A 27,211-nucleotide genomic window follows, 5' to 3' on the forward strand; every position below is an offset into this window, starting at 1 on the left:
ATAGCAATGCACACAGTGAACCAATCACAGGAGGCATCTATGTGCAGCTACCAATCAGCAGCTACTAAGCATATTTAGATATGCCTTTCAGCAAAGAATATCAAGAGAATGAAGCAAAATAGATAATAGAAGTACATTAGAAAGTTGTTTATAATTGTATGCTCTTTCTAAATCATGAAAGAAAAAATTTGGTTTTCATGTCCCTTTAAGAGACAGTACAAAGACACAGCACATAAACCCATCTCTCCAGTACCATGCAGGAGCAGGCCGTAAATAGCCACTCAAGGTCGCCTACATCTGACAGTGACAGTAAAATAAGTGACATTTTTACCTTGTCTGACAGCATATCAGCTGCGGTAACAAGTGGCTGCCACAACTGAAGCATAAACCCTGGGCAAGCAACAGGGAGTCATTGGCAGTGTCATTACTCAAGTGCATGTGTGCACATATGACTATTCATGCTGTATGCAACATCAAATGTGTGTTACAGGCATGGAAACTAAACGCACGTTTTCTTTTATGATTCAGATGGAGCAGTAATTTTAAGCAACTTTTAAAATTATTTCTATTATCAATTTGCATTCCTATTATCACTAGCAAGAGAATGAAGAAAATGTTATAATAGGAGTAAATTAGAAAGTTGCTTAAAATTACTGCTCTATCTGAATCATGAGAAACAAAATGGATTTAGTAGCCATTTAAGTGGAAATATTCTTATTCATGAAAATCACAAAAAAAATCAGAGTAGCAAAGAAGTACCTAAAGGAAATACATTCTCACTCTGTATACTGTAGATTAGCGTTTGTCACATGCACCTTTAATTCCCCATCACTTCTGCTCCAGGTGCTGGCCGTCATACAGAGCTATCAGGGAATATGATGCCCCCTACAGCAGTAGCCTCTTAAGCTTGTGTGCACAGTAAATAATTACTACTAAAGAAGTGATACGTTTTAATTAAAGGGCCATAATACCCAAATGTTTAAACACTTGAAAGTGATGCAGCATAGCTGTAAAAAGCTGACTAGAAAATATCACCTGAACATCTCTATGTAAAAAAGAAAGATATTTTACCTCAAAAGTTCCTCAGTAGCCACCTCCCATTGTAAAGGATTTCTAAGCAGCATTTTAGTGCGTCTGTCCTGGGACATCTGAAGGGACTAGCATCGTGCACTCTCATATTATTTCAATCATCAGGTAAAGGGAGCTTACTATGAAATCTCATGAGAGTTAAGTCAAATCTCATGAGATCACAGTAAGAGTTCATGACCTCAGCACTGCTCATGCTGATTGGCTGCTGTTTATTTCTTCATTTTTTTTTTATTTTTTTTACCTGCAGCTGGGAGCAGGTGAAGTATAACTTTTTACACAGAACTTACTCTGCTGAGCTGAGGAAATTGTGAGGTAAAATATCTTTCTTTTTTACATAGAGATGCTCAGGTGATATTTTCCTGTCAGCTTTTTACAGTTATACTGCATCAGTTTCAAGTGATTTAGCATATGAGTATTATGTCCCTTTAAGTATTTATCAAACAGAAGTTAAAGTATTCTTGTGAATTTCAAATTCTACTAGAATGGTTTAGACCTTCTGTGAGTCTAAACACATGTAAATAGAAGAAATAAAGGGGCCGCACTCCACTTGATATTTGCTGGATGCAACGTTTTGGGGCTGCTTAAAAAGAGGGACAGGAAGCCCGAAAAGTTTCTCTTGTATGAATGATGTTTTTACGTCAGCAAAAACCAAGTGCAGTGCCGCCCCATAATTTCTTCTATTGACGTGTGTTTGGGCTCACTGAGGGGAGCCTTGGGACTGTGCACCCTGACTAACACGGATACATAACCCCTAGAGTGCACGTTAAATGACAGTCTAGTAGTCTTTCAGGCCTTTGGTCATGCTAAGACAACCTACTCTAATAAAACCTTGGTGCTTCAGAACAACGGGTTATTGGATTATGCTAACAATGTTCTATCACAAATCTATGTTGTATGGTAGAAGTTGGGAGTATAGTATGAACTATATCTACTTCAGCATAGTGAGCATTCACCTCCTATTTCCACTTATCCATGTTAGAAGTTTTTTTTTTATTCAACAATAAAATTAGATTTTTGGTTTTACCTCACATTCACAATCGTTCCAGAGGGCCTAGACATTCAAATCCTCATAAAATGAGCAGTATAGTAGGTTAGCAGAAGAAAATTATATCCAGCAATTTGTTCTATTGCAATTTTGCAGATACAAAATGTCATTGATATTTCTTATGCAATAATACAGCAACTACACGGCCAATGTAAAAGGGTTGGCTAAGAAGGGGTTGGTTTTCCAGAGGTTTTGTAACTACATTTCCCATGATGCTCAGCCAGCGCATCATGGGAAATGTAGTTTTTTAAAACCTCTGGAGAGCCAAGGTTGATCACCCCATGGCTAAGGAGTTAGGTTGACATCTGAAATATAATTCCTTGGATCCAAAAGCTAAACATGATTTTCCTCCACCATCAGTATTTGGTGAAGGTGCAGCTATGTCAGCCTTAACACATGTAATGTTACAACATTATTCCTCTGGCAGAGTCACCATGCAGATATGTATGAGAATCAAAAAGAGAAGACTTAGGTAGGCTGATAGGATTGTTTGCTACAATATAGAACATTGCTATATACACTGTTGCAAACACTGCTGCTAAGACACGTGAATGCTCCTGAGCGCACCTTGGATTACTCTTTAACAAAGGATTATCAAGAGAACTAAGGGAAACTGATAAGGATTGAAAAGTTGTTTAAAAACTTTCATGCTCTATTCAATCCATTTAAGTTTCATATCGAAATAACTGTCCATTTATGCTCAAAGCATATAATTAAGCACTGTATTACACAGTCATTTTGTTAGCACAACATATAAGGTTAATCTGACCTAACAAATCAGTGTGTAGAATGTTAATGGCTTAGATACATTTCATCACTTAAAAAAGGAAAATGTATTCAAGCAAACAGCTAATAATTAATTGTACTCTTTTTACTTGAACAGTTTTTTTACAGCTAGACAGTGCTAGTCTGTGTGCCATATAGACAACATTATGCTCACCCCTGTGGATTTACCTATGAGTCAGCACTGTTTGGCTAAAATTAAGGTCTGTCAAAAGAACTGAAATAAGGGGGCAGTCTGCAGAGGCTTAGATACAAGGTAATTACTGAAGTAAAAGTAATAATTTTTAAAAATATACATAAAAGGCAAAAATAGCTATTTTACACAACAAAATAAAGACAAATTAGCAATTTATAAACAATTTAAACATTCCAGCAGGTAAAATGCATCAATGACAACACATTAAAAAGGGAGAAATTGCTGATTACATCTAATTACATCTAGTAATGTACTCACCATGCCACCATATTTCCTCCTGCCCCTGCAGCAGTCTTCAAAGTTATTCTCTTATTTTAACCCCCTACAACTATCAGTTAATGGAGCTCTGCATCTTTACACTGGGAGCCGCCATCTTGGAACTTATATTTATTATATAACATTTAAATTGTGCAAAAAAAATCCTGTAAACTCTTTGCTCTTATTTTGTGAGCTAAACTGAAATGAAAGGTACAGTTGTCAAAAAAGCAATTGAAAGTGCACTGCTTTTATCACAAGAAGCAATAATAAACACACTACAAGATGGCAGCACCCAGTATAAGATGCAGAGCTTTACCAGCTGGATTCTGTAATGAGTTAACAGCTTTAAAGGGACACTAAACCCCAATTTTTTCGTTAATGATTCAGGTAGAGAATACAATTTTAAATATGTGCGTTAAAAAAAAACAAAAACACCCCAAACGGGTGGGGCCTCGTGAACTCTCGCCACCATGATAGAAATTAATTTATCAGGTAAGAAATAAATTATGTTTTCTTTCATATAGGTGGTGCGAGTCCATGAGCTGTTACATATGGGATATAATACCCAAAATGTGGAAGTCCACGTGTAACATTAAAGGGAGGGATAAAATAAAAAAAAGCTTTTCTTTCCTATGGCATGGAGAGTCCACAACGGCATTCCAATTACTAGTGGGATATTCAACTCCTTTCCAGCAGGAGGAGGCAAAGAGCACCACAGCAAAGCTGTTAAGTGTACCTTACCCATAATCTCCAGATAGATTACCTATCTTTTAAACAATAACATTTTTGGTGTTTACTATCCCTTTAAGTCCATAATAGCAAGAATATGGAAATCCCTGCGTCCCCCTTCTAGACAAATTTGGGTTGATAGGTTAGAAGATTATTAATATCTTTAGAAGGTTATGGTTTTTATAAAAGACAGAAAATATAATAATTTTTTCATGCATTACAATTTTATTGGGGCCAATTTGCGGGGCACTTTTATTCCCCTCCCCTGTATGGACAACCCCTGTCCCAACATTAAATGTTACCTATATAAAGAATAACAGTGTATATTACATTTCCTGATACCATAAACACTTCTACATAAGCTAAATACAGGATAAACATTGCACCTTTTCATAACTTTCCTGAAAGTGTGGGCCCCCAAAGCACGGGGCCCTGGGCGGGTGGCCCCTCTCACCCTGCTCAGAGGGCAGACCTGCTTCCATTAGTGGAACAACTTCCTAAACAAACGTCAAATGCAGTAAAAGTAAATGTTGAATATTTGCAAGTCTGTTTTGAGAGAAGGTGCTATGATTTAATTTGCTGCTATTATTCTAAATACACACACTTCCCATAATTGTTTGTATTGTTTATGTTTTGTTTTTTTATGTTTTAAATGTAGCAGTTTACTTTTTTGCATTTTTCACACAAACACTGCTCTTTTGCTATTTGGATCATCATCATAAGTTTTACTGCTACAATACACCCAATATTTGTGTTCAGCTATGTCCCATGAGTACAACGATACACCCCATGCACAAGTTTTATTGGGTTTCAAGAAGTTACAGAGCTTAACATGGGGCCGGCCCATTTACATGGAAATTCGGCACATTGATTTTCTGGACCTATGTTGCCTTTGAGACAGTATGGCAGCCCAGGAATGAAAATTACCCTCATCATGACCATTTGCAAAAAGTAGATAACTCAGGTGTGACGGACTCCGAATAGTGGACACACTACTCTGTATAATGATGTGAGTATCTATACACTAATAGTGAACATGCTGCTCTGTATAATGATGTGAGTATCTATACACTAATAGTGAACACGCTGCTCCCTGACACTAATAAAAGTTATTAACCCCTAATCCGCCGCCCCAACATTACAGACACTAATAAGTTAACCCCTAATCCGCCGCCCCCACAACTAAATAAACCTATTAACCCCTAAACCGATGGCCCCCCACATCGCCAACACTATAATAAAATATTAACCCCTAAACCTCCAGCCCCCCCCCAAATGGTAACAACTAAACCTATTAACCCCTAAACCGATGGCATATAGTATTAAGAAAAACCTTAAAACACACAGTGTGTCTAGAAACTGTGTACATGCACACAAAGGACAAAAAAACCCATTATGAGCATCATTCCAATTGAACACATTCCGAGATCAAATGCCAATGCCTTTATTACCCTCAGAAGTAGAGAATCATTTGACAAGCTTTTAAAAAATATATTTGTACACTCTAAGTCATATAAGTATTCAAAAAGTTTAAAAAAATATTTAACTCCCTAATATTAAATACCTATTTTTTTTTAAATTCTGTTACTCTCTTTGCAGATGAAGCTGCAGTCTGGTATAGGTGTGTACTGCCCTTTTCTAGCAGTTATCAGTGTTTGTTATGTAATTTATTAATGTTTATATTACTGGATACAATTATACTGGGGGAAAAAAATCATATTACAGATTTAGTATGTAGGAAATAAAATGGATAATTAACCAAATGGACCTGTATATACCCACAGAAACCTATCCTGATGTATTTCACTGTGTGCGATATGTTGTGTGCCGGAGTCATGAAAGGGGGGGACGATACCTGCCAGGAAGGAAAGGAAATTATCTGGTAAGCAGAAATTATGTTTTTCAAAAAAAAAAAAAAAAAAAAAAAAAATTATATATATATATATATATATATATATATATATATATATATATATATATATATATATATATATATATATATATATATATATATATATATATATATATATATATATATATATATATATATATATATATTCTCTTGGAATCCTTTGTTGAAAATAAATATGCACATATCATACACTAATGGAAGCTAGCTGGTGATTGGTGCCTGAATACATTTGTCTCTTGTGATTGGCTAACTAGATGTGGTCAGCTAGCTGCTAGTAGTGCAATTCTGTTACTTAAAGGGACAGTCTAGTCAAAATTAAACTTTCATGATTCAGATAGGGCATGCAATTTTAAACAACTTTCCAATTTACTACTATTATCTAATTTGCTCAATTCTTTAGATATCCTTTGTTGAAGAAATAGCAATGTACATGTGTGAGCCAATCACACAAGGCCTTTATGTGCATCAACCAATCAGCAGCTACTGAGCATATCTAGATATGCTTTTCAGCAAGTGATATCAAGAGAATGAAGCAAATTAAATAGAAGTAAATTAGAAAGGTGTTTAAAATTACATGCTCTTTCTAAATCATGAAAGAAAAAAATTGGGTATCATGACCCTTTAAGCAAATATGAGAATAAAGCATATTTGATAATAAAAGTAAATTTGACATTTGTTTAAATTTGCATGTTCTATCTGAATTACGTAGAAATTTTTTGGGGTTTCCTGTCCCTTTAAGAATGACATAGAATGACAAAATCAAAGCTAAATATAGCCGATTACAGCTTTAGATAAAGACAAATGGCAAGAATCTGCACTGTAGCTCAAAATGAATATTTTAGTTTGAAACAAAAATTTCAAACAAAATTTGTTTGAAACGAATACAACCAACGTAAATGAAAATTTAAAAAATTTACTGAAAAGAACATTTCAGATGAAAATAAAAAAATTCCTGTGCACATCTCTAGTACAATGTCCCTTTAAGAATTTTCCTAGGAGATTAAATGTTGGTTTAAACGGAAAATAATTATAATGTGCCTTATGGATTCCCAGTTGGAGTGTTGCAACAGGAGAGTGTAAGAAACATGTATAGGCCCTTTTCTCTTCCCTATGGCAAAGGAGAGCAGGAAGAAGGCTAGAATATAACCTGGCAAATAAAACTATACCGGCTTTACACTACATGGTTAAGCACAGTGGGTACTTCATGGGCCACAATTACAACAGAAATATAAACATAGCTGAACAGCTCAAAAATAACCGGTTTTACTGTGAAAATAGAATCACTTTAAACTAGTCTAAGCAAATAAATATATTAATTCACAGCATCCTTAAAATAAAGACATTTATATATATATATACTGTATATATATTTTGCGAGACTACAATAAATGCCCTGTAACATGACAAAGGAACATAAAAATACAGCCCCCTTCATGTGACCACAGATTTCATTGTCATTATCGGATTAACCAGAACCATGTATTTATTCCACATGAAAGCCTATTAATAAATATCTGTCATTTAAAAATTATTTTATTCTATTGCACTGACAACAAGCTGAAAGTCCTAATCTTATCTTGACATTTAAATGCACCACTGACAACATACTATTTTATCTTGCCAGCTGAGTTAAAAGAATGTGTGTGTGTTTTTATTAAAAAATATTAAATTAAACTTATGACAGTTTATTTTGTTTTTGAATGAGATAGATGAAGAGCACTAATGCTACTGCAAGAAAAAAGGATTTCATGAGTGTTTTGTCATTATTTGAAAAGGACGCAGGACTCATTTATTCTATCCTATCCTATATATGAAGGGGCAAGCAGCCAATAAGAGTTCATTGTATTCAGGTTGGTAAAAGAACACACTCTCTCCCACCCCCACTTGGTTTATTTCTACTGCTGCCTCTAGCTTACATAGGAGAGTTGTGTGTGGGGGGGTTAAATTAAGAGTACAATATCCCTTTAAATTCTGCTTCTATTTGATATATTCATAATGTCTCTTTTATAAGATGTTTTATTTGCATAAATCAAGGAACAAAATGTTCCTCAATCCATTCAGCCGCCACTTTACTTTTAAGGACATGACAAGGTAATAATCATTCCAATAATATACATCTTTGGGTATACAGAGACATTCATAAATTTATTGTTTTAAGTCATTTTGTGTCTCCACCATACAAGCCAACATTTCCAATCTCATTATGCATTATGTCATCTAAAATACTTGTATATAATATGTGAAATGTTATTTACTCATCAATACTTTGAAGGAAAAAAAAGGAAAAGGATTATGCATGGTTCTGATGTTTTAACCAAACATGATGATTTTACTAATAAGATTCTATATAATAGAAATAATTATTCCCAAGAATAACCAGGGAACACCAAATGCACTACAAATTTAGGATATACATTGACGTTCCAGCCTTCTTTAATGGAGAGTGTTGCAAGCCTGCTAAAGTTTAGTCATGCCCTAAAGCAGGCTTACAATATTGTTATTTTTGGCCCCTGATGACATGGCTATGAAATAAAGGCCTATTTAAATTAGAAAATGCAGGAACTTGTATTTGGTGGAAGCCCCATTGTTCTGTGCCTGTTTGGAGTGTGCTGTATTCCGATTTTTTTATATTGGAGTCTTTGCAAATTTAGGAGCCAATGGGAATAGAGAGGAGTCAGGCAAACACGTTTTAGAAGCAAGGCAGGTTTGTTTTATATATGGAGGTAAGTAGAATAAAACTCAAAAGGTTAGGAGTCAAAATCAAATTAAAGGAGCTGTGCATCTCTTGCTTATGGGATGTTAACCCTGTGTACCCTCATCATTACTGAAGGAAAAACAATTAACAAGTCCACTTAAATTAAATGAAAGTATATTATTGAGGTGGCACATCTTTGGTAATACTTATTGCATATATCTCTTCTTTTCAAATCCTTTAACAAAATGTTAAATGAATTCTGAGGTCAGTAAGCAACAATGAGAATCACACAGATAATACTACTCACAATAAGTCAATAGTGACTGCTATTTTTCATACTGGCACCAATATGGCACAGCTTAATCGCTAAACACTGTTCTGCATATTTCCTTACGGATTTGGCAGCTTAATCCAAGTATCAGTATTGCAGATATCAGTGGATGAAATTGCTGCATAATAAAATTTTCCATGAAAAAAATCTCAATAGTGCTTTTACGCTCCAAACAATCTCCTTGGAAGTGACAAATGTAAGGACAGCCCAAGCAGATGTAATCATTTTCCATTCCAATAGAATATTTTACCCTTGTTGAAGCTTTGACTCTTATGGCTTTTTCCAATGACTTATTACATTTTATCCCTAGGCCTTCAGGCATGTTAATAAGGTTGGTGACCGTGGGAATTTCTACGGTCCAGTTCATCTTCGTCATTCATGTCACTGTCTTCATCAAAAAGTTCTCTCTCTAAGAATGAGCCGCCCATGCCGTATTCATGCTCATGAATGGAAACCTCATTAGGTGTCAGATGAGGTGAACCTTCCACAAAATCAGCAAACCTATAGAAAGATTATAAATAAATAGGGGATATTCCACTTTAGTTAAAAGAACAAACAAAAGTTAAATAACTATTTCTACCAATGGAGCATTAGAAGTCCACAACTGATCCTGTTATATTTGATCCAAATTTAAAGTTAAATTTATATTTTTTTCAGGGTGTAAAAAAAAAAAAAAAAAAAAGGAGGTAAGTGCAGCTTTTCAAACGGATGAAAATGAGATACAAAGTTCCTTTATCAGCGCAGCCTTAAGCTTTCTTTTATTGTTGCTTTTTGACAATCCAGGGTAGAAAATTAGACAGTTTTAAATTTTGCATCAATGCCAGCTCACCTCTTATCCATTCATCAAAATGTCACTTTGGACACTCAATCGCCAAATCTAAGCATTGCTACGTAAAATACCTTGTACATCAGGTGGTTACTAGCCAGCAGTCTACTCTAATCTTTTAGTCTATGCAATAGTCTTTTTTTGCAAATATTTACACCACATATCTAATATCACAGTTTTAATGAATAGGTTGATAACTTTCAAATGATAATTGAGGTTGGTAAATTAATTTCACTCTTAGGAGTCAGCAGTAACATTGATATGCCTGTCAAATGTGTTTTTTGATTATCCTATGTATGTTTGTATACAAAAGGTAGGAGCCATTATCAAATAAATTAAAAGTAAATTAATAAAAATTAAAAAATTAAAGGCCCCAGGGTTTGTCAAATCTGAATACTAATAATCATCTGTAGACACAAATAATGTGCAAGTGTTTTTTATATTAAACCCCCCCCAACAACTTCATAAAGTTTAAATCTGCTCTTTTAAAATGAATAAAGTCTCTATAATACCTGTGATTTAAACCATTTATACAAAATGTACACCACATTCACGTCTTAGATTTTCAGTGAAGGCTCAGATGCTAAAAAAAAACAGTGTAGGGGCTTAAGAGATGATAAACTTGATAAAATCAGAATTAAATCATATAAGCCACAAAGCTAAATTTTAATGTGTTTCTTTGTCAAGGTTTAAAAGGGACAATGAACCCAAATTGTTTCTTTTGTGATGCAGATAGAGCATGCAATTTAAAGCAACTTTCTAATTTACTCCTATTATCAAATTTTCTTCATTCTCTTGGTATCTTTATTTGAAATGCAAAAATGTAAGTTTAGATGCCGGGCCATTTTTGGTGAACAACCTAGGTTGTTCTTGCCGATTGGTGGATAAATTAATCCACCAATGAACAAGTGCTGTCCAGGGTCTGAACCAAACAAATAGCTTAGATGCCTTTTTCAAATAAAGATAGCAAGATAATAAAGAAAATTATAATAGGATTAAATTAGAAAGCTGCTGAAAATTGCATGCTCTATCTGAATCACGAAAGAAAAACATTGGGTTCAGTGTCCCTTTATAAAAGGGACAGTAAACACATTGGAATTACAAGATATTTCTGTTGAGCTGCTATGGAATAACGTATCAGCCAAGAACATTAAAGGGACAGGAAACCCCAAAATTTACTTCCATTATCAAATTTGCTTTGTTCTCTTGTTGTCCTTTGCACACGGAACAGCATTGCACTACTGTCAGCAAGATGAACACATCTAGTCAGCCAATCACAAAAGACAAAATGTGTGCTGGCACCAATTAGCAGCAGCTCCCACTAGTGTAGGATATGTGTGTATTCTTTTTTCAACAATGGATACCAAGAGAACAAAGCATCTTTGAAAATAGAAGTGAATGTAAAAGTGTTTTAATATTACATGCTCTATCAGAATCATGCAAGTTTAATTTTAACTTTCCTATCCCTTTAAAAAACAACAACTCATTTTTACTGAAATAGTGGTTCAATAGCCAATCTCCGCCCTCTATTTGCATTATTTAGAGAAATCAATCTGCCTCTTAATATTATACCTGTGTAAGGTCACACATATGCATGCATATAGCTAGTTTGTTATAAGAAAAACTTACAAGGGTGCCATACAGAGCACACTCTCATTCATGCAACTATGCAAGTACTACTGAATGCACAACACACATCTGTATATCCTTTTTGCTGGATGTTAGCACAGCTGCAAAAGTATTAGAGAAGGATTAAAAAAAATGTTTTTTAATTGACTTGCTTTAAAAACTTAAAGGGACATTCAACACTTTGAGATTGTAATATAAAATTATAAAATCGTATTTATATAAAATATAACTCTACAATATACTTTCATTATTTATTTTGTCCCCTTTCCCTGTAATTCCATTCTTAAATTGTGAGCTTTTCAGTTCCTGTTAGAAATGGATGTTCAGATTCAGAACACGTATATACCACAGAGACCTATTTATAACTCTCTCAGACGGGCCATAGGAGAGAAGGTAACTTAAGTTACAACATTGCTTTATAAACTACACATTTTTCACTTATTTTGTCAATATTTAAACAGCTAATGAAACTTTAAAAAATACATCTACATATAATTATTATACTAATCTTTCATTTGAATGCATCATTCTATTGAGCATGTATTTAGTGTCCCTTTAAAACTGTAAAACAATGTTCATAAAAGAAGCTAGTCAGCCGTCCCTGGATCCTCTAGATTTACAAGACACAAAAAAGAAAACATTTAATGCTTTTAAAGCATCAATCTTTATGTTGTATTTTTAACAAGACATTCCTCAATTCCAAATATAAAAACTATATAGATAACATTTTTTTAGGTAGTAATTCAGAAAGTTAATTTACTTCAGCTCATCTGTCAGGTGTAATAAATATTTACTGTATAGAACTCAGTGACCCAAATCTGCATTCAGATCAGAGGGACACCCAGATATTGTCAGAACCTTATTTATCTCAAGAATTCTTAACTTTTACAACAACATTTATGACACTTTTAACCTTTAATCTTAACCTTTACAACACTTATTTCAATTTGTACAGTTTGAAACGTTTTTTTAACCCAATGACGAACAAGAAAGGTTACATCTCCCTGTACAGAAATACTTCAGATCCCTCTCTTTAGCGTATGGTTAAAAGAAAAAAGTCAATTTAAAATGTTCTTTTATGATTCAGATAGAACATACATTTTTAAACAACTTTCCAATTTATTTCTATTTATATCAATTGTGTTTCATTCTCATGGGATCCCTTATTAAAGGAGCAGCAATGCACTACTAGGAGCCTGCTGAACACATCGGTAAGCCAATGAAATAAGGCTTACAGCCACCAATCAGCAGCTAGTTCCCAGCCCGAGCCTACCTAGGTATGCTTTCCAACAAAGGATAAACAAACCAGGTGGGCACGGAGGTGTAAAAGTCAAATATTCTATTGCAGTCCATCAGAATAATTAAAACAAGAGTGTAACAAAGGATACCAAGAGAACTAAGCAAATTAAATAGAAGTAAACTAGTTGTTTAAAATTGTATGCTGTGATTCGTAAAAGAAAATTAAAAATGTTTTTTATGTCCCTTTAAAATTTCATGGTTCAGATAGCACATGCCATTTTAAAGGGCAATTATAGTTTAAAAATGACATGCTGTATTCTGTTAGAGAATGTCATTTTCCAACAATCAACCCTGCTCTACAGTGTATTTAATCCCCGCAAAGTACCACCACTCAGGACCTGCAGTGTACTTCTGGTCCCAAGTAGAACCCACTGCTAATCCAATCAGCGGCACCAGTGGCATGATTAAGGTGTACAACGAGAGCCGCTGATGGGATCAGTGGCAGGTTCTGCATGGGACTAACAGTGCACTGTGGGTCCTGAGCAGAACTCAAGCAGTTTGAATAAAGGATATCATACTTGTATAATCCTATATTGTAAAAGGTTAGGTATGTTTGTCCAATGCAGTCAAGCGCAGTAGAGACTGCGCGAGGACAAACATACCTGGCCGTAAGAAGCATTGGTAGGAGACTGCGCGCCTGCTGCAAGGCTCAGTAGTGGCGCGTGTCTGTGAGAGAAAGGCCGTGAGGACTTACTGGGAGGGTTAGGAGGGAGGCGGGTGGGCCGATCATCGCTGGAGGGCGAGACCGCTACGTGACTAAGTTGGTGGTGTGGGAGGGTTAGTAGGGAGGCGGATGGGGCCGCTATGCGGCTAAATTGGTGAAGGATTATGAGGGAGGTGGGCGGGCGGATGATCGCTGGAAGGGGGAAAGAGCGGGGAGAGGTGATTTTGGCCCGTGTAACGGGCTTTAAGACTAGCAACTAATAATTTGCTTAATGTATGGGGAAAAAAAACAACTTATGCAAACATGGATTTTCATGGTCTGTTTTTGTTTACAGACAGGCCCCATAAACCTGAGAAAACTGCAGGTCAAATTAATTTTGGTCAAAGATTTTAAATTGTATTTTTAACCACAGGAGTTTATTAGTCTGTTTTAATATTTTTATGCACTTTTGCCTCTGTAATAGTTTGAGCGTTTTATTAAGGCTTGATTAACCCATTGTCAGGTCTGACAGAGAGGTTTGTGTTTACAGCTATTCAGCTAGCTGGGAACTAGTCACCACTGCCTGATTTAATATTCTATCTAATGGGACTTAATTACTAAATAGTATACCCTTGGATCTCTCTTTGTTGTTTCAATATTGTATGCATCGTTTAAAATGCTTGGTCTGCTGAAAATGTAGGATTTGTGTGGGTACCTCACTGATAAAGATGTTTAATTGTGATCAGTGAAAAAGATTAAAAAAAGGCTTTAGCACAGGATGGTAATTGGTTTAATGAAGGGGTTAAACCAGGGGATGGCCTATCCAGAACTACATTTCCCATGATGCTCAACTGGACTTCAGAGTGCCTAAGCATCAGGGGTAATGTAGTTCTGAGACATCAGGAGGGCCAAGGTTCCCCATCCCTGGCAAACCATGGCTGCTCTATCATAGCAATAAATATACACATGTGTAGAGCAGCTTTCAACCAAGTCAGAGCATCAATGATAGTTTAACAAGGTTAGGGCTACATGCTAAAAAAGTTACCTTTTTGGTGACTGGATACGAGAGACAGTCTTCCATGCTGCAAATTCAGGACTATTGCAGTATTCCCGAAGCTCTTCCAATGCTTTATGAGTCTCCACCTCACCCTGCTTTCTGTATTCTTCCTCTGAGAGGAGCCGTGGTGGGACAGGTTTGGATCTTGATTTCACAATAATTCTACAATAAAAATAAATCAATGTACAAGTCATTATGGAAGAGTATCTAGCTGGTAACGCAGCATAATGATTTCTCCAAGGAATTATTTAGAAATGATACAACACTAAATGTAGCTTTTAATTGATTCCTCCCCTCCTTATCTTTGTATGTGTGTGTGTGTGCAATTAGGGGTGGGATTAGTTTAACCTGTGTTGGCCTATACTATACATTTAGCACATAATTGTGTGAGGGCTTGCTGTATTCGTTTCTCTGTTTAAAGGGACATTACGGTCAAAGATTAAATCCACATAATTGAATTACATCTTTGAAAAGAAACATATTTGCAATATACATGTATTGGCAAAAATGCTTTTAGTAAAAAGTTATCACGGTTTTAGTGGTAACATTTTTCTCTGCGCGTGCATGTGAAGTATAGCTAGATTTTCTCAGAGCACCAGCATTTTAAATAACACAGCTGCTCTGAGTGCAAGTGGGGCTTGTATCATGTCAGCAAATAACAAATTGAGTCATTAGCAGATGGAACAAGCACCTTAGGCTGTCTGAGCAAGTGCAATGTTAAAATGCTAGAGCACATTTAAATACACTTTTGAAACAGCTGTAGCTTTTAATTAGAAGCATTTTTGCTAATACAAATATAATACAAAGATGCTTCTATTCAAAACTGAAATGCATTCATGTGGGTTTCAATATTGTTAGGCCCTCTAAGTATGAAGTTAGAGTAAATAAGGGATTTGAGTAACCAAGGGTGAATATAAATCTTTTATAGATAAACCATTTAAGTAAGAATGTGTAAGAATCTCACTCAGTGTACAGTATGTTTGCATCACTGGAGCAGCCACTTCAGGGATCACATGTGTAACAAGTGTCAGCATATAGGCTCTTTAGAAACTCGTATTAGAGTTCTGGAGGAACAAATTGCAACACTGCGTGATATTCAGACACTTGAAAGAGAAATGGATATGACTGAGCAGGTTGTTCATGGTTCTAGCAGGGGGATTGGAGAGGATTCAGATGGGGAGAATCCGGGAAGTAGCTGGGTTACAGTTAGAAGGGGAAGTAAAAGAAATAAAAAGAAAATTTATGCTTACCCGATAAATTTATTTTTTTTGACACGATGAGTCCACAAATCATCTTAATTACTATTGGGAATACCACTCCTGCCCTGCAGGAGGCGGCAAAGAACATCACAGCAAAGCTGTTAAATATCACCTCCCTTCCCTCCCAACCCAGTCATTCGACCGAAGTAAAGGAGAGAAAGGAAGTAACAAGGTGCAGAGGTGTCTGAAATTTATGAAAAACCTGTCTATAAAACAGGGCGGGCCGTGGACTCATCGTGTCAAAAAAGAAATACATTTATCAGGTAAGCATAAATTTTCTTTTTAATGACACGAGTCCACGGATCATCTTAATTACTATTGGGAATCAATAACTAAACTAGAGTACACAGATGATACGGGAGGGACAAGACAGGGAACCTAAACGGAAGGCATCACTGCTTGAAGAACCTTTCTCCCAAACGCGTCCTCAGCCGAGGCAAAAGTGTCAAATTTGTCAAATTTTGAAAAAGTGTGAAGAGATGACCAAGTTGCAGCCTTGCAAATCTGTTCCACAGAAGCTTCATTTTTGAATGCCCATGAGGAAGCAACAGCCCCTCGTGGAATGAGCCGTAACTCTCTCTGGAGGCTGCTGTCCAGCAGTCTCGAATGCAAACTGTATGATACTCTTCAGCCAAAAAGAAAGTAGCCGTAGCCTTCTGTCCCCTACGTTTTCCTGAGAAAACCACAAACAAAGCAGAAGACTGACGAAAATCCTTAGTCGCCTGCAGGTAAAACTTTAAGGCACGAACCACGTCCAAATTGTGTAGAAGCCGTTCCTTCTGAGGAGGAGGATTAGGACACAAGGAAGGAACAACAATCTCCTGATTAATGTTCCGATCAGAAACAACTTTAGGAAGAAATCCTGATTTAGTACGTAAAACTACCTTATCTGAATGAAAAATAAGGTAAGGAGACTCGTACTGCAAAGTCGAGAGCTCTAACACTCTGCGAGCAGAAGAAATAGCAACAAGAAATAAAACTTTCCAAAATAACTTAATATCTAAGGAATGCATAGGCTCAAACGGAACCCCTTGAAGAACTTTGAGAACTAAATTAAGACTCCATGAAGGGGTAACTGGCTTGAACACAGGCCTGATCCTGACCAAGGCCTGACAAAAAGATTGTACATGTGGAACATCTGCCAGACGTTTGTGTAACAAAATAGATAAGGCAGAAATTTGACCCATTAGGGAATTTGTCGATAATACTTTCTCCAAACCCTCTTGGAGAAAAGACAAAATTCTAGGAATCCTAACTCTACTCCAGGAGTAGCCCTTGGATTCACACCAATAGAGACATTTACGCCATATTTTATGGTAAATGCTTCTAGTTACAGGTTTACGAGCCTGAATCATGGTCTCTATGATCGATTCTGAAAAACCCTGCTTGGATAAAATTAAGCATTCAATCTCCAAGCAGTCAGCTTCAGAGAAACTAGATTTGGGTAAAGGAAGGGCCCTTGAATTAGAAGGTCCTTCCTCAACGGAAGTCTCCAAGGTGGCAGAGATGACATGTCTGCCAGATCTGCATACCAAATCCTGCGAGGCCAAGCCGGTGCAATGAGGATCACTGAGGCCTTCTCCTGCTTGATTCGAGAAATGACCCAAGGAAGAAGAGCAAACGGAGGAAATAGGTAAGCTAGCCTGAAGGTCCAAGGTACAGCCAGGGCATCTATCAGTACCGCCTGAGGGTCCCTGGACCTCGACCCGTACCTCGGAAGCTTGGCATTCTGTCGAGATGCCATGAGATCTAATTCCGGCTGACCCCATCTGAGAATCAGGCTGGAAAACACTTCTGGATTGAGTTCCCACTCCCCCGGATGAAAAGTCTGCCTGCTCAGGAAGTACGCCTCCCAGTTGTCCACCTCTAGGATGTGGATCGCCGACAGACAGCAAGAGTGGGTTTCCGCCCCCTGAATTATTTTGGTTACCTCTGTCATCGCTAAGGAACTCCTCGTTCCTCCCTGATGATTGAAGTAAGCCACTGAAGTTATGTTGTCCGACTGGAACCTGATAAACTGGACCAAGGCTAACTGGGGCCAGGCCAGAAGAGCATTGAAGATAGCTCTCAGCTCCAGAATGTTTATAGGTAGAACAGACTGACGGAGTCCAAACTCCCTGAGCCTTTAGGGAGCCCCAGACTGCTCCCCATCCTAGGAGGCTGGCGTCTGTTGTCACAATAACCCAAGATGGTCTGCGAAAGCAGGTTCCCTGGGAGAGATGATCCAAAGACAACCACCATTGAAGAGAATCCCTCGTCTCCAGCTCCAGTAGTATTCGAGGAGAGAAGTCCGCATAATCTCCATTCCATTGCCTGAGCATGCTTAACTGCAGAGGTCTGAGGTGGAACCGAGCAAACGGGATGATGTCCATGGCCGAGGAGTGGACTGAAGAGCTAGACAAGTATTGAAGATCTTTGATTTCCTGACTTCTGTCAGAAAAATCTTCATTGATAGGGAATCTATTATGGTACCCAAGAAAGTTACCCTTGTCCTTGGGACTAAGGAACTCTTTTCCAAATTTACCTTCCATCCGTGAGATCACAGGAAGGATAACAACATTTCTGTGTGGGATCTTGCTTGTTGAAGGGATTGCGCCTGGACTAGGATGTCGTCCAGATAGGGCGCCACTGCAATGCCCCGTAACCGAAGCACCGCCAACAGCGAACCCAGAACCTTTGAGAAAATTCTGGGTGCTGTGGCAAGACCGAAGGGCAGAGCCACTAATTAGAAGTGTTTGTCTAGAAAGGCAAACCTTAGAAACCTGTGATGGTCCCTGTGAATGGGAACATGCAAGTACGCGTCCTTTAAATCCAAAGGGAGAATGGAACGAATAGTTTCCATCTTGAAGGACGGTACTCTTAAGAATTTGTTTAGACTCTTGAGATCTAAAAAAGGCCTGAAAGTTCCCTCTTTTTTGAGAACCACCAACAGATTGGAATAAAATCCCAGACCCCGTTCCTGAATCGGAACAGTCACTCCCAGGTCCGAGAGGTCTCTTACACAGTGGAAGAACGCCTCTCTTTTTGTCTGGTCTACAGATAATCTTGAAAGCAGAAACCTGCCTCTGGGAGGAAAACTTTTGAACTCTAGTTTGTATTCCTGGGACACTATTTCTACTGCCCAGGGATCCTGAACATCACAAACCCAAGCCTGAGCAAAGAAGGAAAGTCTGCCCCCTACAAGATCCGGTCCCGGATCGGGGGCAGACCCTTCATGCTGACTTTTACTCAATAAGCAGGCTTCTTGGATTGTTTTCCCTTATTCCAAGACTGGTTGGGTCTCCATGAAGGTTTAGACTGTTCCTGCTTGGAAGCGGAAGAATTTCCCTTGAAATTTCGAAAGAACGAAAATTACTCTGTCATCCCTTTTGTTTGTTTCTCTTATCCTGAAGGAGAAGGTGACCCTTACCTCCCATGATATCAGAGATTATTTCCATCAAGCCAGGTCCAAACAAGGTCTTCCCCTTGTAAGGAATCGCTAAAAGCTTAGACTTAGAGGATACATCCGCAGACCAAGGCTTTAACCATAAGGCTCTGCAAACTAGGACAGAAAAACCTGAAATCTTTGCTCCCAGTTTGATAACTTGTAGGGAAGCATCTGTAATAAAGGAATTAGCCAATGTAAGAGCTTTTATCCTGTCCTGGATTTCATCCAGGGGAGTTTCTGTCCTAATAGCATCAGACAACGCATCAAACCAATATGCCGCTGCACTAGTGACGGTAGCATTGCCCACAGCTGGCTGCCATTGTAAGCCCTGGCGTACATAAATCTTTTTGAGTAACCCCTCTAATTTTTTGTCCATAGGATCTTTGAAAGCACAACTATCCTCTATGGGTATAGTAGTTCTCTTAGCTAAGGTGGAAACAGCTCCTTCCACCTTGAGGACCGTTTGCCAAGCCTACTTAACAGAGTCGGCTATGGGAAACATCTTTTTAAATATAGGAGATGGAGAAAAAGGTATACCCGGTCCCTCCCACTCCTTAGCAATGATCTCAGAAGCTCGGTCTGGTACCGGAAAAACCTCGAGAAATTTACCTCAAAATATTTGTTCAGCTTACTGGATTTCTTGGGATTAACAACAACCGTGGAGTCTCTGTCGTCTAGAGTAGCTAAAACCTCCTTAAGTAACAGACGGAGGTGTTCTAGCTTAAACCTGAAGGATACAACTTCAGTATCAGCAAGAGGAATTACACTGTCAGAATCTGAAATTTCATCTTCAGATGCTACTACGTTATCCACATCCTCAGGCTTCTGTGAGGGGACATTAGAAATAGCGACAACTATGTCAGAATCCTCGCTTACTGAATGTCTAATTTTCCTCTTACGCTTTCCCTGCAACATTGGGAAAGCAGACAACGCAACTGAAACTGCCGAAGATATGAGAGAAGCAATGCCTTTTAAAGTAACTCCAGCAGGAGCTAGAGAGGAAGCGCAGGGCACTGCATGTGAGGGCGGTAACATTTGGGACACTTGAGGAGAAAGCTGCGGCATATATTGAACATTGGCATTAGATTCCTGAACAGCATCCTCTTTAGAAAATGTTGGCTCAGAATTTTTTTTATCCCTGTAGCTTAAAGTCCTCTCAATACATAACAGAAAAAGATTGGTGGTTTCACATTGGCATCAAAACATAAGGAACAAGTGACACTTTGCAAGGCCTCTTGGTCCATTCTGACTCTTAATGAAACATACAAAAAAGCGTTACTGTCCTTTTAAATTTTAAACAGTAACTTTTTTTTCCTTTGTCAAATGAAGTTAGACAGGCTAGAAGGCTAAACTAAAACTACAGAGTGCCTCTACACCTCAGCAATACTTTGCTGAGGTGCCTACCTGACCAATGAAACCTCTGAACAGGAGCCGATTCAGATCCGGGACTCGCAGCAGCAGAAGAGTACAGTCTGTCTAAACGCGCAAATTGATTCGGAGATGCGTATTAGACAAATATCGACATTAGAACTTCCCCTCCGTTGTCGGAAGTGAAGGAAAAAAAAAGGCACGCATACACGAATGCCGCCTCCTCTTGTCCCGCCCATTGTGGGCGTAGCAAACGTAACAATCTCCTGGTCTGTATACTTGTTAAAGTAAATGCCGGGAGATAAAATTACTGCCATTACAGAAATACCTGCCCCAGTGCCTGCGACTCTGCTGTCTCATAGTGTCTCCTGATAACCAGGAGAATTTATGTAATACAATATAAAGTCCCCCTTTCTAAAAAAAGGTTCCCTTATATGTCCCTCATATGAAGTAATGTGCCCAACTTTTTCTGACTCTGTTATCCCAGAAATCAAGCCAGCACTTACCTCCTCTTCTGCCTGACAGCAAGGCAGATCCCAGGTTTGAGAGGTCCTCTCCCTCACATGGACCTGTGGCAGAAAAAGAAAGCACTGAGTAAGACTTCTCAGTTTTTCCAAGTTAGGGCAGCATCAGTATGGGAGGCGCAGTGAGAATTATGTCCCACAAGTTCCCATTGCTCTAAAGCCACCACTGCTCTACTGAAGAGACTGATATGGACTACGGCTACACCCTAGGACAAAGCAGCACAATCTTGCACTACTTTAAAAAACAAACTCTTGATTGAAGAATCTTTTTCTAACACCTACTTTACCACCTCCTTGCTCTTAATGTAGGCAAAGAAAATGACTGGGTTGGGAGGGAAGGGAGGTGATATTTAACAGCTTTGCTGTGGTTCTCTTTGCCGCCTCATGCAGGGAAGGGGTGGTATTCACAATAGTAATTAAGATGATCTGTGGACTCATCGTGTCATTAAAAAGAAAGAGAGACAGGTCAGTCCTGATCCTATATAAGAAGCTCCAAGGTAATATTTTCAGAGATAAACAATTTTCCAATTTACTTTTATCACCAATTTTGCTTTGTTCTCTTGGTATTCTTAGTTGAAAGCTTAACCTAGGAGGTTCATATGCTAATTTCTTAGACCTTGAAGGCCACCTCTTTTCAGAATGCATTTTAACAGTTTTTCACCACTAGAGGGTGTTAGTTCATGTATTTCATATAGATAACTGTGCTCGTACACGTGAAGTTATCTGGGAGCAGGCACTGATTGGCTAAACTGCAAGTCCGTCAAAAGAACTAAAATAAAGGGGCAGTTTGCAGAGGTTTAGATACAAGATAGTCACAGAGGTTAAAAGTATATTAATATAACTGTGTTGGTTATGCAAAACTGGGCAATGGGTAATAAAGGGATTATCTATCTTTTAAAACAATAAAAATTCTGGTGTAGACTGTCCCTTTAATTCCTGGTTAAAAACCATGGTGTAAAAATGAGGGGTTTGACTTTTTAGAGCACTGGGCTAACTTTTCACTTTGGTACAATTTGTACAGAAAGGAAGGATTGCACCTGAATTACATGGGTGCAGGTCTGTTGGGGGGAGCGGATGATAGCACGCTCAGAGAATCTTTTAAACTAGGCAAAGGGGGGGTCAGTCCAAGCTTAATAGAACAGACAGATCAGTCTGTGAATATGTCACAACTAGAATATCTCAAAGAAGGGATGACAGAAGGGTACACTTAGGAAATGTCACATTAGAAAGTCTAATTAGAAAGTCTTAAGGCAAATTATAAATCTATGACAGCAAATGGAAGAAGCATGATGTGTAAAACGGGGAAGCTGGAGCTCTTAATTAAGAGTACTATGATATTATGAGTATAACTTATACTTGGTGGGATGATTCATATGCCTGGGCAGTTAACTTCTACTTTATTTAGGAGGGGCAGGAGTAATAAAAGGTGTGGGGGAATTTGCATTTATATTAAAACCTGACCTTCAACCTATAACAATGGAAGATATTTATGATGATACAGGTTATAATGTAGAGACCCTGTGGGTTTAAAAAAAATCCTAAAAAAAACAAAATAAAAAAAGTTTCTAGTGACATGGAAGAAACTCAACTACTAATGCCAATAGGAAAGGCTGCGAATAATAACAGTGCTGTAATTATGGGAGATTTTAACTACCCCGACATAAACTGGGCCAATGAAACTAGTAATACAGCTAAGGGAGATATATTTTTAAATGTTCTCAGGGATAACTTATTTTCACAATTAACCCCTTAACGACCGAGGACGTGCAGGGTAAGTCCTCAAAAAAAAGGCAGTTAACGCCTGAGGACGTACCCTTCACGTCCTCGGTGTGGAAAGCAGCTGGAAGCGATCCTGCTCGCTTCCAGCTGCTTTCCGGTTATTGCAGTGATGCAATATTGCATCCTGCAATAACCTTTTAAAGCCATCCGGTGCAGAGAGAGCCACTCTGTGGCCCTCTCTGCACCGGAGATCGGTGGCTTACAGTGCGTTGGTGAGTGGGAGCCGAACCGGGAAGCGGGTGGCGGCCATTGATGGCCCTCGTGATGTAGAGGGGGGCGGGATCGTGGGCGGGGATGCCAGGGGCGTGCACTGACGCGCGCACGTGCACGGGGAGGGAGCGGGTGGGAACCGCTACACACAGAAAAAAAAAAGTTTAGGAAAATAAAAAAAAAAATGTTAAATTTTTTTTACAAAATCAGATAAAAAAACACATCAGTTAGGTGGTGGGAGTTGGTCTGTGGGGAGGGGGAAACTACACTACAGAAAAACCGGGGGGAAAAAAAAAAAAAAAACATATTTTCTTGCAAACTGGGTACTGGCAGACAGCTGCCAGTACCCAAGATGGCCCCCAATAAGGCAGAGGGGAGGGTTAGAGAGCGGTTTTGGGGGGGATCCTACACAGTAGCATATGTAAATATGCTAAAAAAAATAAATTGTATTATTTTTTAAAAACCCTTTTATTTTAGTACTGGCATACTTTCTGCCAGTACTTAAGATGGGGGGGACAATTGTGGGGTGGGGGAGGGAAGGGAGCTGTTTGGGAGGGATCAGGGGGTGGGATGTGTCAGGTGGGAGGCTGATCTCTACACTAAAGCTAAAATTAACCCTGCAAGCTCCCTACAAACTCCCTAATTAACCCCTTCACTGCTAGCCATAATACACGTGTGAGGCGCAGCAGCATTTAGCGGCCTTCTAATTACCAGAAAGCAACGCCAAAGTCATATATGTCTGCTATTTCTGAACAAAGGGGATCCCAGAGAAGCATTTACAACCATTTGTGCCATAATTGCACAAGCTGTTTGTAAATGATTTCAGTGAGAAACCTAAAATTGTGAAAAATGTAAAGTTTTTTTTAATTTGATCGCATTTGGCGGTGAAATGGTGGCATGAAATATACCAAAATGGGCCTAGATCAATACTTGGGGTCGTCTACTACACTACAGCTAAAATTAACCCTACAAGCTCCCTAAAACCTCCCTAATTAACCCCTTAACTGCTGGGCATAATACACGTGTGGTGCGCAGTGGCATTTAGCGGCCTTCTAATTACCAAAAAGCAACGCCAAAGCCATATATGTCTGCTATTTCTGAACAAAGGGGATCCCAGAGAAGCATTTACAACCATTTGTGCCATAATTGCACAAGCTGTTTGTAAATAATTTCAGTGAGAAACCGAAAGTTTGTGAAAAAATTTGTGAAAAAGTGAACGATTTTTTTTATTTGATCGCATTTGGTGGTGAAATGGTGGTATGAAATATACCAAAATTGGCCTAGATCAATACTTTGGTATGTCTACTAAAAAAAAATATATACATGTCAAGGGATATTCAGGGATTCCTGAAAGATATTAGTGTTCTAATGTAACTAGCGCTAATTTTGAAAAAAAAATGGTTTGGAAATAGCAAAGTGCTACTTGTATTTATGGCCCTATAACTTGCAAAAAAAGCAAAGAACATGTAAACATTGGGTATTTCTAAACTCAGGACAAAATATAGAAACTATTTAGCATGGGTGTTTTTTGGTGGTTGTAGATATGTAACAGATTTTGGGGGTCAAAGTTAGAAAAAGTGTGTTTTTTTCCATTTTTCCTCATATTTTATAATTTTTTTTATAGTAAATTATAAGATATGATGAAAATAATGGTACCTTTAGAAAGTCCATTTAATGGCGAGAAAAACGGTATATAATATGTGTGGGTACAGTAAATGAGCAAGAGGAAAATTACAGCTAAACACAAACACCGCAAAAATGTAAAAATAGCCTTGGTCCCAAACGGAAAGAAAATGGAAAAGTGCTGGGGTCATTAAGGGGTTAAAAGGAGGAGCCAATTAGGAATAAAGCTATAGACGTCAAAGAACATTTGAAAGCACATTACATAAGCAGTGTCTTAAGAATTCAACTAAGAATTTTAAGATAGCAAAATTTAACGATTGCTTTACAAGGGGATCTGCAAAAATTAGAAGAATGGGCAGGTATATGGAAAATGAGATTTAATACTAGAAAATGCAAGGTTCTACATTATGGAAATAAAAATAAGCAGGCAATCTATTATTTAAATGGGACTATACAGTCAAACAGAGAAGGAAAGGGATTTGGGAGTAGTAATAGATAACAAGCTAGATAAAGATAGGCACACAATGCAGGGCAGCGGCTTCTAAGGCTAGTAAGATACTAGCATGTATTAAGAGAGACATTGATGCTATGGAGGAAAGCATAATTCTGTCACTATATAAATCCCTAGTAATACCTCACATTGAATAAAGACTGCAATTTTGGGGATTGATCTCAAAAATAATCATTTATGTAAGAACTAACCTGATAAATTCATTTATTTTATATTGGCAAGAGTCCATGAGCTAGTGACGTATGGGATATACAATCCTACCAGGAGGGGCAAAGTTTCCCAAACCTCAAAATGCCTATAAATACACCCCCACCACACCCACAATTCAGTTTAACGAGTAGCCAAGAAGTGGGGTGATAAAGGAGCAAAAAGCATCAACAAGGAATTGGAATAATTGTGCTTTATACAAAAAAATCATAACCACCATAAAAAGGGTGGGTCTCATGGACTCTTGCCAATATGAAAGAAATTAATTCATCAGGTAAATTCTTACATAAATTATGTTTTCTTTCATGTAATTGGCAAGAGTCCATGAGCTAGTGACGTATGGGATAGCAGATACCCAAGATGTGGAACTCCACGCAAGTCACTAGAGAGGGAGGGATAAAAATAAAGACAGCCAATTTCGCTGAAAAATTAATCCACAGCCCAAATCAAAAGTTTTAATCTTTATAATGAAAAAAACTGAAATTATAAGCAGAAGAATCAAACTGAAACAGCTGCTTGAAGTACTTTTCTACCAAAAACTGCTTCTGAAGAAGAGAAAACATAAAAATGGTAGAATTTAATAAAAGTATGCAAAGAAGACCAAGTTGCTGCTTTGTAAATCTGATCAAAGGAAACTTGATTCTTAAAAGCGCAGGAAGTGGAAACTGACCTAGTAGAATTAGCCGTAATCCTCTGAGGCGGGGATTTACCCGACTCCAAATAAGCATGATGAATGAAAAGCTTTAACAAAGATGCCAAAGAAATGGCAGAATCCTTCTGACCTTTCCTAGAACCAGAAAAGACAACAAATAGACTAGAAGTCTTCCTGAAATCTTTAGTAGCTTCAACATAATATTTCAAAGCTCTTACCACATCCAAAGAATGTAAAGATCTCTCCAGAGAATTCTTAGGATTAGGACACAAAGAAGGGATAACAATTTCTCTACTAATGTTGTTGGAGTTCACAACTTTAGGTAAAAATTTAAACGAAGTCCGCAAAAACCACCTTATCCTGATGAAAAATCAGAAAAGGAGACTCACAAGAAAGAGCAGATAATTCAGAAACTCTTCTAGCAGAAGAGATGGCCAAAAGGAACAATACTTTCCAAGAAAGTAATTTAATGTCCAGAGAATGCATAGGCTCAAACGGAGGAGCCTGTAAAGCCTTCAAAACCAAATTAAGACTTCAAGGAGGAGAGATTGATTTAATGATAGGCTTGATACGAACCATTAGCAATTTTTCTGTGGAACAGAACAGAAAGAGCAGAGATTTGTCCTTTCAAGGAACTTGCAGACAAACACTTATCTAAACCATCCTGAAGAAACGGTAAAATTCTAGGAATTCTAAAAGAATGCCAAGAGAATTTATGAGAAGAGCACCATGAAATGTAAGTCTTCCAAACTCTATGATAAATCTTTCTAGACACAGATTTACAAGCCTGCAACATAGTATTAATCACAGAGTCCGAGAAACCTCTATGACTAAGCACTAAGCGTTCAATCTCCATACCTTCAAATTTAATGATTTGAGATCCTGATGGAAAAACGGGCCTTGAGATAGAAGGTCTGGCCTTAACGGAAGTGGCCAAGGTTGGCAACTGGACATCCGAATAAGATCCGAATACCAAAACCTGTGTGGCTATGCTGGAACCACCAGCAGTACAAACGAACGCTCCATTATGATTTTGGAAATCACTCTTGGAAGAACTAGAGGCGGAAAAATATAAGCAGGTTGATAATTCCAAGGAAGTGTCAACCCATCCACTGCTTCTGCCTGAGGATCCCTGGACATGGACAGATACCTGGGAAGT

The 27,211-nt window shown here is 38.0% G+C and overlaps 1 protein-coding gene across 1 annotated transcript in view; it reads right to left on the bottom strand.

The window, feature by feature from the left end:
* Positions 1-7,527: 7,527 nt before the first annotated feature.
* Positions 7,528-27,211, bottom strand: part of NEMP1 (nuclear envelope integral membrane protein 1) — a 55,800-nt gene continuing 36,116 nt past the window's right edge. Inside the window, exons 8-9 of the mRNA XM_053704981.1 lie at positions 14,481-14,654; positions 7,528-9,539 (exon numbers count right to left, since the gene is read on the bottom strand). Coding sequence (XP_053560956.1) covers positions 9,362-9,539; positions 14,481-14,654 — 352 coding nt within the window. The 3' untranslated portion in view covers positions 7,528-9,361. The remainder of the gene's footprint in view (positions 9,540-14,480; positions 14,655-27,211) is intronic.

The sequence above is a fragment of the Bombina bombina genome, chromosome 3 (assembly GCF_027579735.1).
Source record: "Bombina bombina isolate aBomBom1 chromosome 3, aBomBom1.pri, whole genome shotgun sequence".
In the NCBI taxonomy this organism is placed as follows: domain Eukaryota; kingdom Metazoa; phylum Chordata; class Amphibia; order Anura; family Bombinatoridae; genus Bombina; species Bombina bombina.